Source organism: Suncus etruscus, chromosome 4 (genome assembly GCF_024139225.1).
Source record: "Suncus etruscus isolate mSunEtr1 chromosome 4, mSunEtr1.pri.cur, whole genome shotgun sequence".
In the NCBI taxonomy this organism is placed as follows: domain Eukaryota; kingdom Metazoa; phylum Chordata; class Mammalia; order Eulipotyphla; family Soricidae; genus Suncus; species Suncus etruscus.
The window spans coordinates 57,757,232-57,769,846 of record NC_064851.1 but is presented as its reverse complement, the minus strand read 5'-3'; the positions used below and the strand labels follow the sequence as shown (position 1 = coordinate 57,769,846).

General features: G+C 42.0%; 2 protein-coding genes across 2 annotated transcripts in view; one reads left to right on the top strand and one right to left on the bottom strand.

The window, feature by feature from the left end:
- Positions 1 to 12,615, bottom strand: part of PM20D2 (peptidase M20 domain containing 2) — a 189,671-nt gene that overhangs the window by 140,998 nt on the left and 36,058 nt on the right. The gene's annotated exons all lie outside the window — the stretch shown is intronic.
- Positions 1 to 12,615, top strand: part of LOC126006733 (gamma-aminobutyric acid receptor subunit rho-1-like) — a 30,837-nt gene that overhangs the window by 10,178 nt on the left and 8,044 nt on the right. Inside the window, 5 exon segments of the mRNA XM_049772258.1 lie at positions 6,591 to 6,614; positions 6,616 to 6,699; positions 8,512 to 8,581; positions 9,600 to 9,823; positions 11,874 to 11,956. Of these exon segments, the coding sequence (XP_049628215.1) occupies positions 6,591 to 6,614; positions 6,616 to 6,699; positions 8,512 to 8,581; positions 9,600 to 9,823; positions 11,874 to 11,956 (485 nt within the window).

Sequence of the window (12,615 nt, the reverse complement as noted above, 5' to 3'; positions counted from 1 at the left end):
TGTTTTCTTGAAGGATTATTTTATAATTTTTTAACTTTGAGCTTTTTTGCTCTGACTATTAAAATTTGTTTCTTTGGGCCCGGAGAGATAGCACAGCGGCATTTGCCTTGCAAGCAGCCTATCTAGGACCAAAGGTGGTTGGTTCGAATCCCGGTGTCCCATATGGTCCCCCGTGCCTGCCAGGAGCTATTTCTGAGCAGACAGCCAGGAGTAACCCCTGAGCATCGCTGGGTGTGGCCCAAAAACCAAAAAAAAATTTTTGTTTCTTACAGACAACAAACACAATGCCAGCTTCAATTTTCTGATTCATTTTGCCACTCTGTGGCTCTTAATTGGGTGGATTTAGTCCACTAACATTGCGAGATTATTGTCATAGAATTTTGTACTATATTTTTATAGAAGTTTGGTGTGTTTGTGGAGTTTGTCTTACCATAAAGTAGATCCTTCCATTCTTCTTTTCAGGCTGGTTTTGAGTCTGTAAAGTTTCTGAGCTGTTGTTTATGCATGAAGCTGTGTAACCATCCTTCCTTAAAACCTGAATGAAAGTCTGGCTAGGGGAGTATTATTAGTGGGGCTTTCATTTCATTTATTTATTTTTTCACTTTATTCCATCGATGACTTCAAGCCTGGGGGTTGCTTGTAATAAATCTAGTATAAATATTAAAGATGTTCTTTGTAATTTCCTTCTTTGATCTTGCTGCTTTTAGTATTCCATCTCAATCTATGGTTTTCATCATTGTGACTAGGATGTGCCTTCGGTGCTTTTCTTTAGATCTCTTTTAGCTATTACTTTTGGATATTCAGAATGTACGTGCATGTGCCTCCTCAGGTCTGGGAACTGCTCAGCAATGATGTCTTTGTTGATTCTTCATAGTGATTTTATTCCTGACTCTCTGGGAAACCAATAATTCTTACGTTGTTTCCTTAAATTTATCCCAAAGTTCTGCTGTCATTTGTTTGCTATTTTGAGAATTTTTTCCCTCTTCTGTTCAATTATTTCAAGGCTCTTTTCCAACTGTTCTATGGAGGCATTATGCAGCTCATTTTTCAGATCACTGATTCTGCCCTCAGCAGCTGTTACTCTGCTAGTAAGACCTTCTAGTGAGTTTTTCATTTAACCTACCAGGTTTTTTAGTTCTATCATTTGTTTGAAGTGTTCTCATTTCTACTCTTATAGACTCTTGAGTCTTATTGGCTGTCCATTCCATGATTTCTTTGAGTTCTCTGAACATCCTCAACAGGTTTGATTCCCAGCAACCCATATGGTCCACTGAGCCTGCCAGGAGCGATTTCTGAGTGCAGAGCCAGGAGTAACCTCTGAGCACCACCAGGTGTGACCCAAAAACCAAAAACCAAAAAAAAAAAAAAAAAAAGAAATCATTAGATAAAGTGCAGCACATATTTGTGATAAAAACTTCTCTGGACTAGCACCAGAGATGCAGCTTTTCCACCAACTCCTCCATCCAACTCCAACACCTCTAAATAGCTTGGGAAATTGTGTGTGTAGGGGGCTTGGAATAATTAATAAGGCCAGTACCAGCAATCCTTTTTTTATTTTTATTTTTTTAATTCTTTATTTAAGCACCATGATTACAAACATGATTGTTGTTGGGTTTCAGTCATAAACAGAACACCCCCCCTTCACCAGTGCAACATTCCCACCCCCAATCCCCTCTCCCTCCTTCCCATCCCTTGCCTGTATTCAAGACAGGCATTCTACTATAGTTATTATATATAATCAAAAACAAAAACAAACAAAAACCCAGCTTACTGAACTTAAAAATATATATTTTTTTGTTTTTTGTTTTTGTTTGTTTGTTTTTGTTTTGGGGTCACACCCCACAGCACTCAGGGTTTATTCCTGGCTCTACGCTCAGAAATCGCTCCTGGCAGGTTCGAGGGACCATATAGGATGCCGGGGTTCGAACCACTGTCCTTCTGCATTTAAGATAAATGCCTTACTGCTGTGCTATCTCTCTGGCCCCTTTTTCTTTCTTTCTTAAAGAATAAGTGTTAAAAAAAATACAGTAGTAAAGGTGTGAAAGTGGCAATTGCCACTGTTTGCATAGGCCCAGCAAGTACCAACAATTCTTAACCTTGGTCACACATGAAAATCACTAAGGAAAATTTCTTAAACACATATTCTAAACTGGGGGATAATTTAATAGGCAGAACACAAGGTTTTTATGCAGAAGGCCCAGGTCTGATTCCAGCACCTTGTACTCTGAGCATGGCTAGAAATAAATGCTAATACCAGTGGGTGTGGCCCCAAATAAAACATAAACAAAAATATATATTGTAGGTCCCATTGATTCGTCCAAATCAAAATCTCTGAAGTGAGAACTGGAATTTGAACCAACCACCTTTGGTCCTGGATCAGCTACTTGCAAGGCAAACGCTGCTGTGCTATCTCTCCGGGCCCGAAGGCTATTTTTTTTTCTAAACAAGCAAGGTTATCTAAGTTTGATAGAAATATTGCAAACTGGCTCATTGGTTTGTTCTTCTGGGTTTGGGCTGTATTTTTTTTTTTTTTGGAGGGGCCACACCCGGTGGCCCTCAGAAGTTACTCCTGGCTAAGCGCTCAGAAATTGCTCATGGATTGGGGTAACCATATGGGATGCCTGGGAATCAAACCGAGCTTTTTTGCTCTGACTATTAAAATTTGTTTCTTTGGGCCCGGAGAGATAGCACAGCGGCATTTGCCTTGCAAGCAGCCTATCCAGGACCAAAGGTGGTTGGTTCAAATCCTGGTGTCCCATATGGTCCCCCGTGCCTGCCAGGAGCTATTTCTGAGCAGACAGCCAGGAGTAACCCCTGAGCACTGCTGGGTGTGGCCCAAACCAAAAAAAAAAAAAAAAAAAAGCCTTTAAAGCAGATATACCTCTAACCACCTCATACAAATAGTTCAATAGACGACTTGTTTGTTTGTTTTGTTTTGTTTTTTGGGGGGCCACACCCGGTGATACTCAGATTACTCCTGGCTATGTGCTCAAAAATCGCTCCTGGCTTGGGGGACCACATGGGACGCCAAGGGATCGAACCGTGGTTCCTCTTAGGCTAGTGTGGGCAAGGCAGACACCTTACTGCTCTGAGCCACCACTCTGGCCCAATAGATGACTTTTAAACACCCTAAACTTCCAGTATTCCAACCCACCAATTGCAGAGAACAATGGAGAAACTAAAGAAGACAACTGCAGCTGGAGATATGGAGAGAAATCCTGGCAAATCTCCAAGTCCACCAAAACACTTAAGCCTTATAGGTGAGGATCTAAAATCAAACTTAGTGTTTAGCATTAGAAATCAAGAAATCACTAATCTGCTGTTAAATAATATGTAGAAAAACAATTCAATCAACTCAAAAAAAGGACTCTATCCCAAAGATGAGAGAATCCATACAAATGGAACTGAGAGAACTAAAAAACATGTTAGCAAGTCATAATAGTAGAAATATATGTGAAGAATTGAATAGTTGAAATAGAAAACAAATGACAAACCAGCATTCATAAAGAAGTGAAAAAAAGTGGGACCGGAGAGATAGCATGGAGGTAAGGCATTTGCCTTTCATGCAGAAGGACAGCGGTTCGAATCCCAGCATCCCATATGGTCCCCAGTGCCTGCCAGGGACGATTTCTGAGCATAGAGCCAGGAGTAACCCCTGAGTGCTGCTGGGTGAGACCCAAAATCCAAAAAAAAAAAAAAAAAAAAAAAGAAGTCAAAAAAGAAGGGAGGGGCCAGAGAGATAGCATGGAGGTAAGGTATATTTGCCTTGCATGCAGAAGGTCAGTGGTTCAAATCCCAGCATCCCATATAGTCCCCCGAGCCTGCCAGGAGTGATTTCTGAGCAGAGAGTCAAGAGTAACCCCTGAGCACTGACAGGTGTGACCCCAAAAAAGAAAAACAACAACAACAACATAAAGAAAAGAGAGACAAATACTGGAAGAAAATGTAAGGTACTTAATGTACAAAGCCAAAAGAAATACCTCTGGGGCTGGAGCGATAGCACAGTGGTAGGGTGTTTGCCTTGCACATGGCCAATCCAGGACAGACCTGGTTCAATTCCCGGCATCACATAAAGTCCACCTAGCCAGGAATAATTTCTGAGTGCATAGCCAGGAATAACTCCTGAGTGTCACCAGGTACAAAATAATACCAAGACATATAGTAACCCAAATGGCAAAAAGAGAAAGAGAGAGAGAGAGAGAGAGAGAGAGAGAGAGAGAGAGAGAGAGAGAGAGAGAGAGGAACTCTTATAAAGCAGTAAGAAAGAAGAAAACCTCAAGTATAAAGGAAAGAACATAAGAATCAAACCAGATCTTCCATTTGAAACAATCAGGCAAGAAAAAAGTGAAATACCATATTTAAACTACTGAATGAAAGAAACTTTCAACCTTGAGTCCTCTACCCAGAAAAACTCATTTACATGGGAGGGAGAGTTAAAAACATTCTTGGGGGCTGGAGAGATAGCACAGCAGTAAGGCGTTTGCCTTAGGCACAGAAGGATGGTGGTTTGAATCCCAGCGTCCCATATGGTCCCCTGAGCCTGCCAGGAGCGATTTCTGTGCATAGAGCCAGAAGTAACCCCTGAGCACTTCGGGATGTGATCCAAAAACAAAAAACAAACAAACAAAAATTCTTGGACAAAAAGAACTCACAATATTCATGCTGACTAAACTGACTCTAAATGAACTACTCAGAGATCAATTACACAAACCAAATACCCAATTGTAACAACAAAACCACCCTATACAATATAACAGCACAACAGCACTCTGTCAATAATTTCCTTAAATGTCAATGCACCAAACTCTCACAGGGTAAAGGATTGTATCAGGAAAAAAAACCCAGATATCTTCTGAATGCAGGAAACACACTTATAAGTTTAGGATGAACACAGGCTCAGAGTAAAAGGATGGAAAACAATTATACAAGCCACGAGATAACAAAAAATGCTGAGGAAGCCATACTTATATCACACAAAATTTCATTCAACCTCAAGAAATCTCATGAAAGTACTCAGAGACAAAGATGGACACTACTTATTTATCAAGGGAACATTAGACCAAGAAGTACTAACTCTGTTCAACATTTATGCACCAAATGTACAGCCAGAAAATATGTAAGGCTTTTGTTCATAAACCTAGAGGAACATGGGGTCTGGAGAGATAGCATGGAGGCAAAGGCATTTGGCCTTGCATACAGAAGGACTGTGGTTTGAATCCCGGTGTCCTATATGGTCCCCCCTGAGCCTGCCAGGAGCATTTCTGAATGTAGAGCCAGGAGTAACCCCTGAGCGCTGCTGGGTGTGTCCCAAAAACAAAACAAAACAAAACAAAACCTAGAGGAACATATGAGGGGGGGGGAAATGTAATAGTAGTGGAAAATTTCAACATGGCCCTCATCATCACTAGACAGAACAGTAGCAAAAGACATAAGAGCCCTAAATGAGAAACTAGAAGAACTAGAAGTAATGATCTTTCAATCCTCAAAAACCTGAATACACATTATTTTCAAATACACATGGAACCTTCTCTAGGATAGATCACATTTTAGGGCACAAGTCTAACTTACATAAAATTACAAATTACAAAAAAAGTGCAGAAATCAACAAAATAGAAACAAGGAAAACAACACAAAGAATTATTGAAATTAGAAACTGATTTTTTGAGTGTATAAACAAAATAGACAAACCACTAGCAAGACTCCAACAAGAAAAAAAAGGGGGGGGGGAAAACAATCCAATATACTAGGACCAGAAATTAAAAGGGAGAGATTACAACAGAACCCAAGAAATCCAAGACATCATGATGACTTATGATGAACTCAATTACATACTCAATTAAGCTAGAGAACCCAGAAGAAATGGGCAGATTTCTGAGAAAATATCATCTCCTGATACTTAATAAGGAGGAAGTAGAGAAGGCCTAAATAGCTGAATTTCAAGAAATGAAATTGAAACAGTAGTTAAGAAACTTCCCAAGAATAGAAGTCCAAGACCAGCTGGATTTACAGATGAATTCTATCAAACACTCAGAGAAGAGTTACTACCAGTGATCCTTAGACTCTTCAAAAACATTAAAAACATTGAATCCTCCCTACTACATTTTATGAAGTTTATAATAATCATGCTTATTCCCAAAACTGTAAAAGATACACTTAAGAAAGAAAAATACAAACCAATCACACTAATGGACATGGATGCAAAATTCTTGACAAAATTTTAGCAAACTGAATCCAACAACACATTACATCATGACCAAGTAGTTTAATCTCAGGGATGCAACGATGGTTCAACATATACAAATCATATCAACATTATACACCATATCAGTAAAAGGGAAGGACAAAAACCACATGATCATATCTATTGATGCAGATAAAGCATTAGACAAAAATTCAACTTTTATCTTGGCCCTGCTGGCTTTAGCAGAACAAGCAGGCTGGAAAATGAAGAGGGAACATGTCGCTCTTATGGTTGGAGTACCATATTCTGTCTTCTGTGCAAATTGAAACCTGAGAGCGTGGGTATACATGTATGTTAGTTATAGGGGGGGGGGGGCAGCATCAGTGCTGTGTGTCTTCCACCTCTGCAGCCCAGTTCTCAAGAGGAACCCTGACTCACCAGTCCCCGCTGACCAAATCGGAACAGCTCCTAAGGGATAGAATTGACCATGATTTTAGCATGGCGGCCTGGCTTCGGAGGTAAGGACACCCTCTAGTTGTTTGTTTCCCTTCTTTGGATCCACCTAGGACAGCTTTAGTCCCCTTTGACCTGTCTGCTTTGGTTGTGCTTTAAAGACAAGGGTCCACCCTCCTATTCCTCTGCTGATAGTGAGTTGCTCAATGGCTGATGGCAGCCCAGGGGGCCTTCAGAGCTGTCCTTGGACCACCACTACTCTCAAACAAGCATAACTCAGATTAGTGAGGTCAGTCACAGATGTGAAAAGGTAAGGAAGAGCAGTTGCCTCCTGAAAATGTTCTGAAATCTCAAGATTGAGCTAAGTTTATTCATCTGGTTGCTAGCAGACACAGCTTTGAATACATAGAGTAGAGAATGGTCTGATGGGTTTATTAAAATGAAAATAGCTTGAGAAATAATGATTTAGTGCAGAGGGGATGCCAAAATCCTTTGTATTTTAGCTTGAAGCTGCCTTGACTTCATCATTCTTGGTGTCAAAGAGGGTTTTCATTCTTTTCTTTGCTTTGCCTTTGGACCACACATGGTGGGTGCTCAGCTCTGAGGCTACCGGACACAATATGAGATGCTAGAGATCACAAACTCAGGAGTTTAAGGCACTATCACTCTGGGTCCCAGGGATGTTCATTTTTTTGTTTATTATTGGGGCCACACCTGATGATGCTCAGGGGTTACTCCTGGCTATGCGCTCAGAAATCACTCCTGGCTTGGGGGACCAGCCATTTGGGACGAGGGGGGATCAAACTTCGGTCCATCCTAGGTTAGTGCATGCAAGGCAAACGCCCTACCACTTGAATCACCACACCAGTCCCGATTTTCATTTTTTTTTTTCCCACCCCAGAATTTTTCATTTTTTAAAAGTAATTTTTTAAAATTAAAACATGCCTTTTTTTTTTTCTTTTGGTTTTGGGGTCACACCCGGCAAGCGCTCAGGGGTTACTCCTAGGCTCTAGGCTCAGAAATCGACCCTGGCAGGCACATGGGACCATATGGGATGCTGGGATTTGAACTACCACCCTTCTGCATGAAAGGCAAACTCCTTACCTCCATGCTATCTCTCCGGCCCCTTTTTAGGCATTTTCATTTGCTTCTTAATGTTGATTTCTCACTACAGAAAATAAATAATTTATGTAGGGGGGCTAGAGAGTTTGCTCAAGGTGCTGAGAGAATACAGTTTATGCAGATGGCCTGTGGTTCAATTCCTAGAACTTCATGATCCCTAGACTAACCCAAAAAACCAAAAATGTTTACTAATTACTTTTAGGAAGCCATCCCCAAGTATTTTTCTTGATTCAGCATATCACCAAAGGAATAAGCAGGTTCTGTTAACTTGCCTCAATGTGGCTGGTTTCATGTGCCTGTTTACCAATGAACCACTTGGCTTGGGTTAGCGATACTGCAAAACCAGAAGATAAATATGTTTGAGAAAATGGGTGACCTTATGCTGATTTGAAGCTCCTTATATCTAACCTAGCTCTTAGATAAACATAACTAAAGACAAATATTATAGATTAATCCCATTAATTCCATGATTTGAAGTAAGAAAATATTATTTATAGTGGGACTGGAGAGATAGGCTTGAGGGTCTAAGCACAGGAGGCCTGGACCAAGGGTCTAAGCAATGCAAAACAACAAAATTTTGTGTTAAACTTTGCTGGAATATTCCAGGGATCAAGCCTCTATGTCATTTGACTGTATTTTAGATGAGTAAATATTAAAACCTGACTAGATGTCTAGTGTCCATGGGAAATGCTTATTGCCCTGCTAGGAGAAGAAATTCTGGGTTGTTGATAATAAAAGTTATTGTGTCCTGTCAGACCCGCAGTTCCTGTAGGTGTGTGGATGTGCAGGGTGGAGAGCTTGGACAGCATTTCAGAGGTGGACATGGTGAGTGCTTCTCCAACTGAGGCTCTGGCCAAGCGGATAGCACATATGACCCAAGACAGACCAGGAGTTGGGGACCCCTAGATTCAGGGCCTCCCACTCTCAAAGGATAGTGGGTTACAAAGTACCCAGCTGGTGTGAAGCCAAACTAAGTGACCCTCACTGGCCAATGGCTGGGTGATACCAGGCAAGGGCCCAAGCAGATCACCTCCTCATCAGAACACCTTCCTGGTTGGGCTGAGGAATCACCAGATTCAGAGAGGCCCTGGGGCCTCTAAGTTAGTTTTGATGGCTCCCACTCCCGAAATAGAGTTGTACACATAGTTTTCCCATAGGTCCTGAGTCTGACTGTAGTTAGGCCCAGAGGAGAGGATATTTCTTTAAATAATACTGTAGAGAGATTAGACCAACCTAGGAAATGATCCACAAGTCCTTTTTCTGTGGAACCTCTTTAGGCTATCTTGCATTCAGGTTCCCAAGAGTAGGTCAGAGATAGGGCACTGATATAAAGATTGCCAGAGATGGGGTTGGGGAAAGGCAGACAACAGGAAGGGGCTGCACAGAACTGTGGCATGACAACAGGTCCCCATTCAGAAAAAGAAAACCCTCAGCATGCTCCACACTAGGGGCTGAGAGTGAGTGCTCCCTGAACTCACTGCCAACATCCTACCCACTGAGAGGTGAATGAAAGCCACTGTCAGAGACACTGGGGCTTTGGCATCCTTGCTGGTAGGCCTGTACCTGTCTTTGTGTCTGTATCTGTCCCTATCTCTGTGTAGCTCTGAGGTCCTGCCTCCTACAGCAGCTGCTTTTAGTGAAGCACTTTTAGTGAACCACTAGAGTTCACTAGTGGGTTCAGGGTTCTCTACCTGCAGAGGCATCAGAATTCCTGCCTTGCAGCATCTCTTTCTCTTGCTGCCAACCCCAGAGAGTGCCTTCACTCTGCACAGTATCTGACCATGGAGGAATCCCTGATGCCCAGGATAGAGCAACTCAGAGTGTCGGTTCTCCCTGTGCCCAGGACTTCACCATGACCCTCTACCTGCGGCACTACTGGAAGGATGAGCGGCTGGCCTTCCCTAGCTCCAGCAACCTCAGCATGACCTTCGACGGGCGGCTGGTAAAAAAGATCTGGGTGCCTGACATGTTCTTCGTGCACTCCAAGCACTCCTTCATCCACGACACCACCACGGATAACGTGATGCTGCGGGTGCAGCCTGACGGGACGGTGCTCTACAGCCTCAGGTGTGGCTCCGGCAGAACTATGGCCATGTCACCTCCATCAGGGTCTAACAATTACAAAAGGAGGGCACTGGCCTCTGGTCTTTTCAACTTCTAGGAAATGACTTTACACATAAGCACCATTTTAAAAGAATTTATTCAGTTTCGAAAACATCTGAGAAAGTGTCTCAAACTGATATTGAGGATTTGGTGTATATGTGATATTTCAATAAAAAAATTTTTTTTCTTTTTGGTTTTTGGGCCAGATTGGAGATGCTCAGTGGTCACTCCTAGTTCTGCACTCAGAATTACTTCTAATGGTACTCAGGGAACAATATAGGATGCTAGTGATAGAACTAAAGCCAGATATGTACAAAAGCACCCTACCCACTGTACTATCACTCTGGTGACATCAATTAAAATCTTATTATTATTATTATTATTTTTTTTGGTTTTTGGGTCACACCTGGCAGTGCTCAGGGGTTACTTCTGTCTCTATGCTCAGAAATCGCTCCTGGCAGGCTCAGGGGACCATATGGGACGCCGAGATTCAAACCACCAACCTTCTACATGCTAGGCAAATGCCTTACCTCATGCTATCTCTCCAGCCCCAATTAAAATCTTTAATAAGGACAGGCGAGGTGGCGCTAGAGGTAAGGTGTCTGTCTGCCTTGCAAGTGCTAGCCAAGGAAGGACCACGGTTCGATCCCCTGGCGTCCCATATGGTCCCCCCAAGCCAGGGGCAATTTCTGAGTGCTTAGCCAGGAGTAACCCCTGAGCATCAAATGGGTGTGGCCCGAAAAACCAAAAAAAAAAAAAAACTTTAATAAGTGTTTAATGTCTCTATCTAGAGTAAAAAAAATAAAAATGGGACCAAAAGTTAGCTCAAGTGATTGAGAGAGCAGGCTTTGTGTGAAAGACCTGAGTCCCACCCCCAGAACCTTATTAGTCTCCTGAGCACTGCCCAGAGAGATTTTCATGTACCAAGTCAGGAGTAGCCCCTGAGCACTGAAGAGTGTGGCCCAAATTCTTCCCTTGATAAAGATATAATGTTTTCTTCATTTTTTAAAAGGAAGCACTAACTTTTTCTTTTTAGTTTTTATTGACACATACTTAAAAAATGGAGGGGGAAATCTAAACATGGGAAAAAGAAGAAAGGAGGCAAGAGGAAAAAATTCTGGGCTTGCTCTTCAAGTGCCCAGAATTTTGTCATTTTTGTCTCTTTCCTTCTTATTTTAAATTATGAAAGTATTTATGTTAAATAAATCATTTTTTTGGTGGGGAGTGAAGTTTTGGGTCACAGCTGGCAGTCTCAGGGGTTACTCCCCACTCTCAGGAATTACTTCTGTTTATTCTTGGCAGGCCATATGAAATGCCAGGGATATAGACCAAGTTGGCTTTGGGCAAGGCATGTGCCTTACCCACTATACTATCGCTCTAGCCCCTACCTACCATTCCTTTTTACAAAATTATAATTCAGGATGCTGATTTTTTTCTATTCTTGTTTTCAGAGTCCCAACATTTTTGTAGGGTAGTAGAAATTTTTTTTGAGGAGGTAGGCTTACTTCTGTGTCTGTGATCAGCTATCACTCCTGGTGATATGATATGCTGAATGGTATGTCAGGGAACAAACAGAAATAAACTATGTGCAAAGGCAAGAGTCTTAACCCTCTATACTATAATTTTATAATTTTGTTTTATTTTGTTTTGTTTTTATCTGTGACTTGCCTTACAAAAGAGCTTAAAATGTAATTTCCCATAGGGTGAATCATGGACACATGATCCTTCCTTGCCAAGTTGGGCTGATCTTCCTGAAAGGTGGTGAACAGTCAAAACCCACCATTAATATGACACAGCCTGAGTACAAAGTTTGGACAGGGTAGAAGTGAGTGGAGACACTGTGCTTGCCTTGTGCTGGTCCCAAGCTAGCCAGGATTCCCTGGTCCTGAAATGAAGCTCTTAAATGCAGAAAGGGGACAACCACCTTGGAAGAATGCTTGGAATATTGTAAGGCCTATTCTATTTATCCTTTTGCAGCTGTCTTAAAACCCTGGATTTTGTCCTTTTATCTCAGAGTTACAGTGACTGCCATGTGCAACATGGACTTCAGCAGGTTCCCCCTGGACACACAAACCTGTTCACTGGAAATTGAAAGCTGTGAGTAGACTTGGGCCAAGACAGCAGCAAACAAAAGTAATTCTAAGCTCCTAAGTAATTATAACACTCTAGCAAAGAACTGTGCTTCTCATTCAAGACCATACTTTTGTTTGGGTGTTGTTATTTGGGGGGTGGGGTGCTGGGGACTGGCCCCAAGCTTTGCATATGTGATGTATGAACTCTACCACTGAGAAATCATGACTTCTATTTTTATTTTGTTTGGGGCCCACATTTGGCAGTGCTTAGGATCCATTCTGACCCCTATGTTCAGGGGTGACTCCTGGCAATGCTTAGGAGACCATATACTTTGCTTGTGATTGAAGTCAGTTTGCCACATGCAAGACAAGTTGACTTCCCACCCTGTTCTATCCCTACAACCCTCTGTTGTTCATCTGAAAATTTCCTTTGAATAAAAGAGTTCCCTAGAATAAACAGGGTTTGGCCCTAGTTGTTCAAGGGGCTGAGGTGGGGGCAAATAGTTCACTGTAAGTGCAGGTAGTAGTTGAGAAATTCAGGCACAATGTAGGGACCTCAGGAAACTTGCAGGAAGTTGTGTAAATGTCAAACACCAGGCTCCAGGTAGAATATGGCTGAGGCAGTACTTAAGACTGTTAGCACACATATCTAGTGCTCAGAGCATATGCATGCTTCACCAGGCT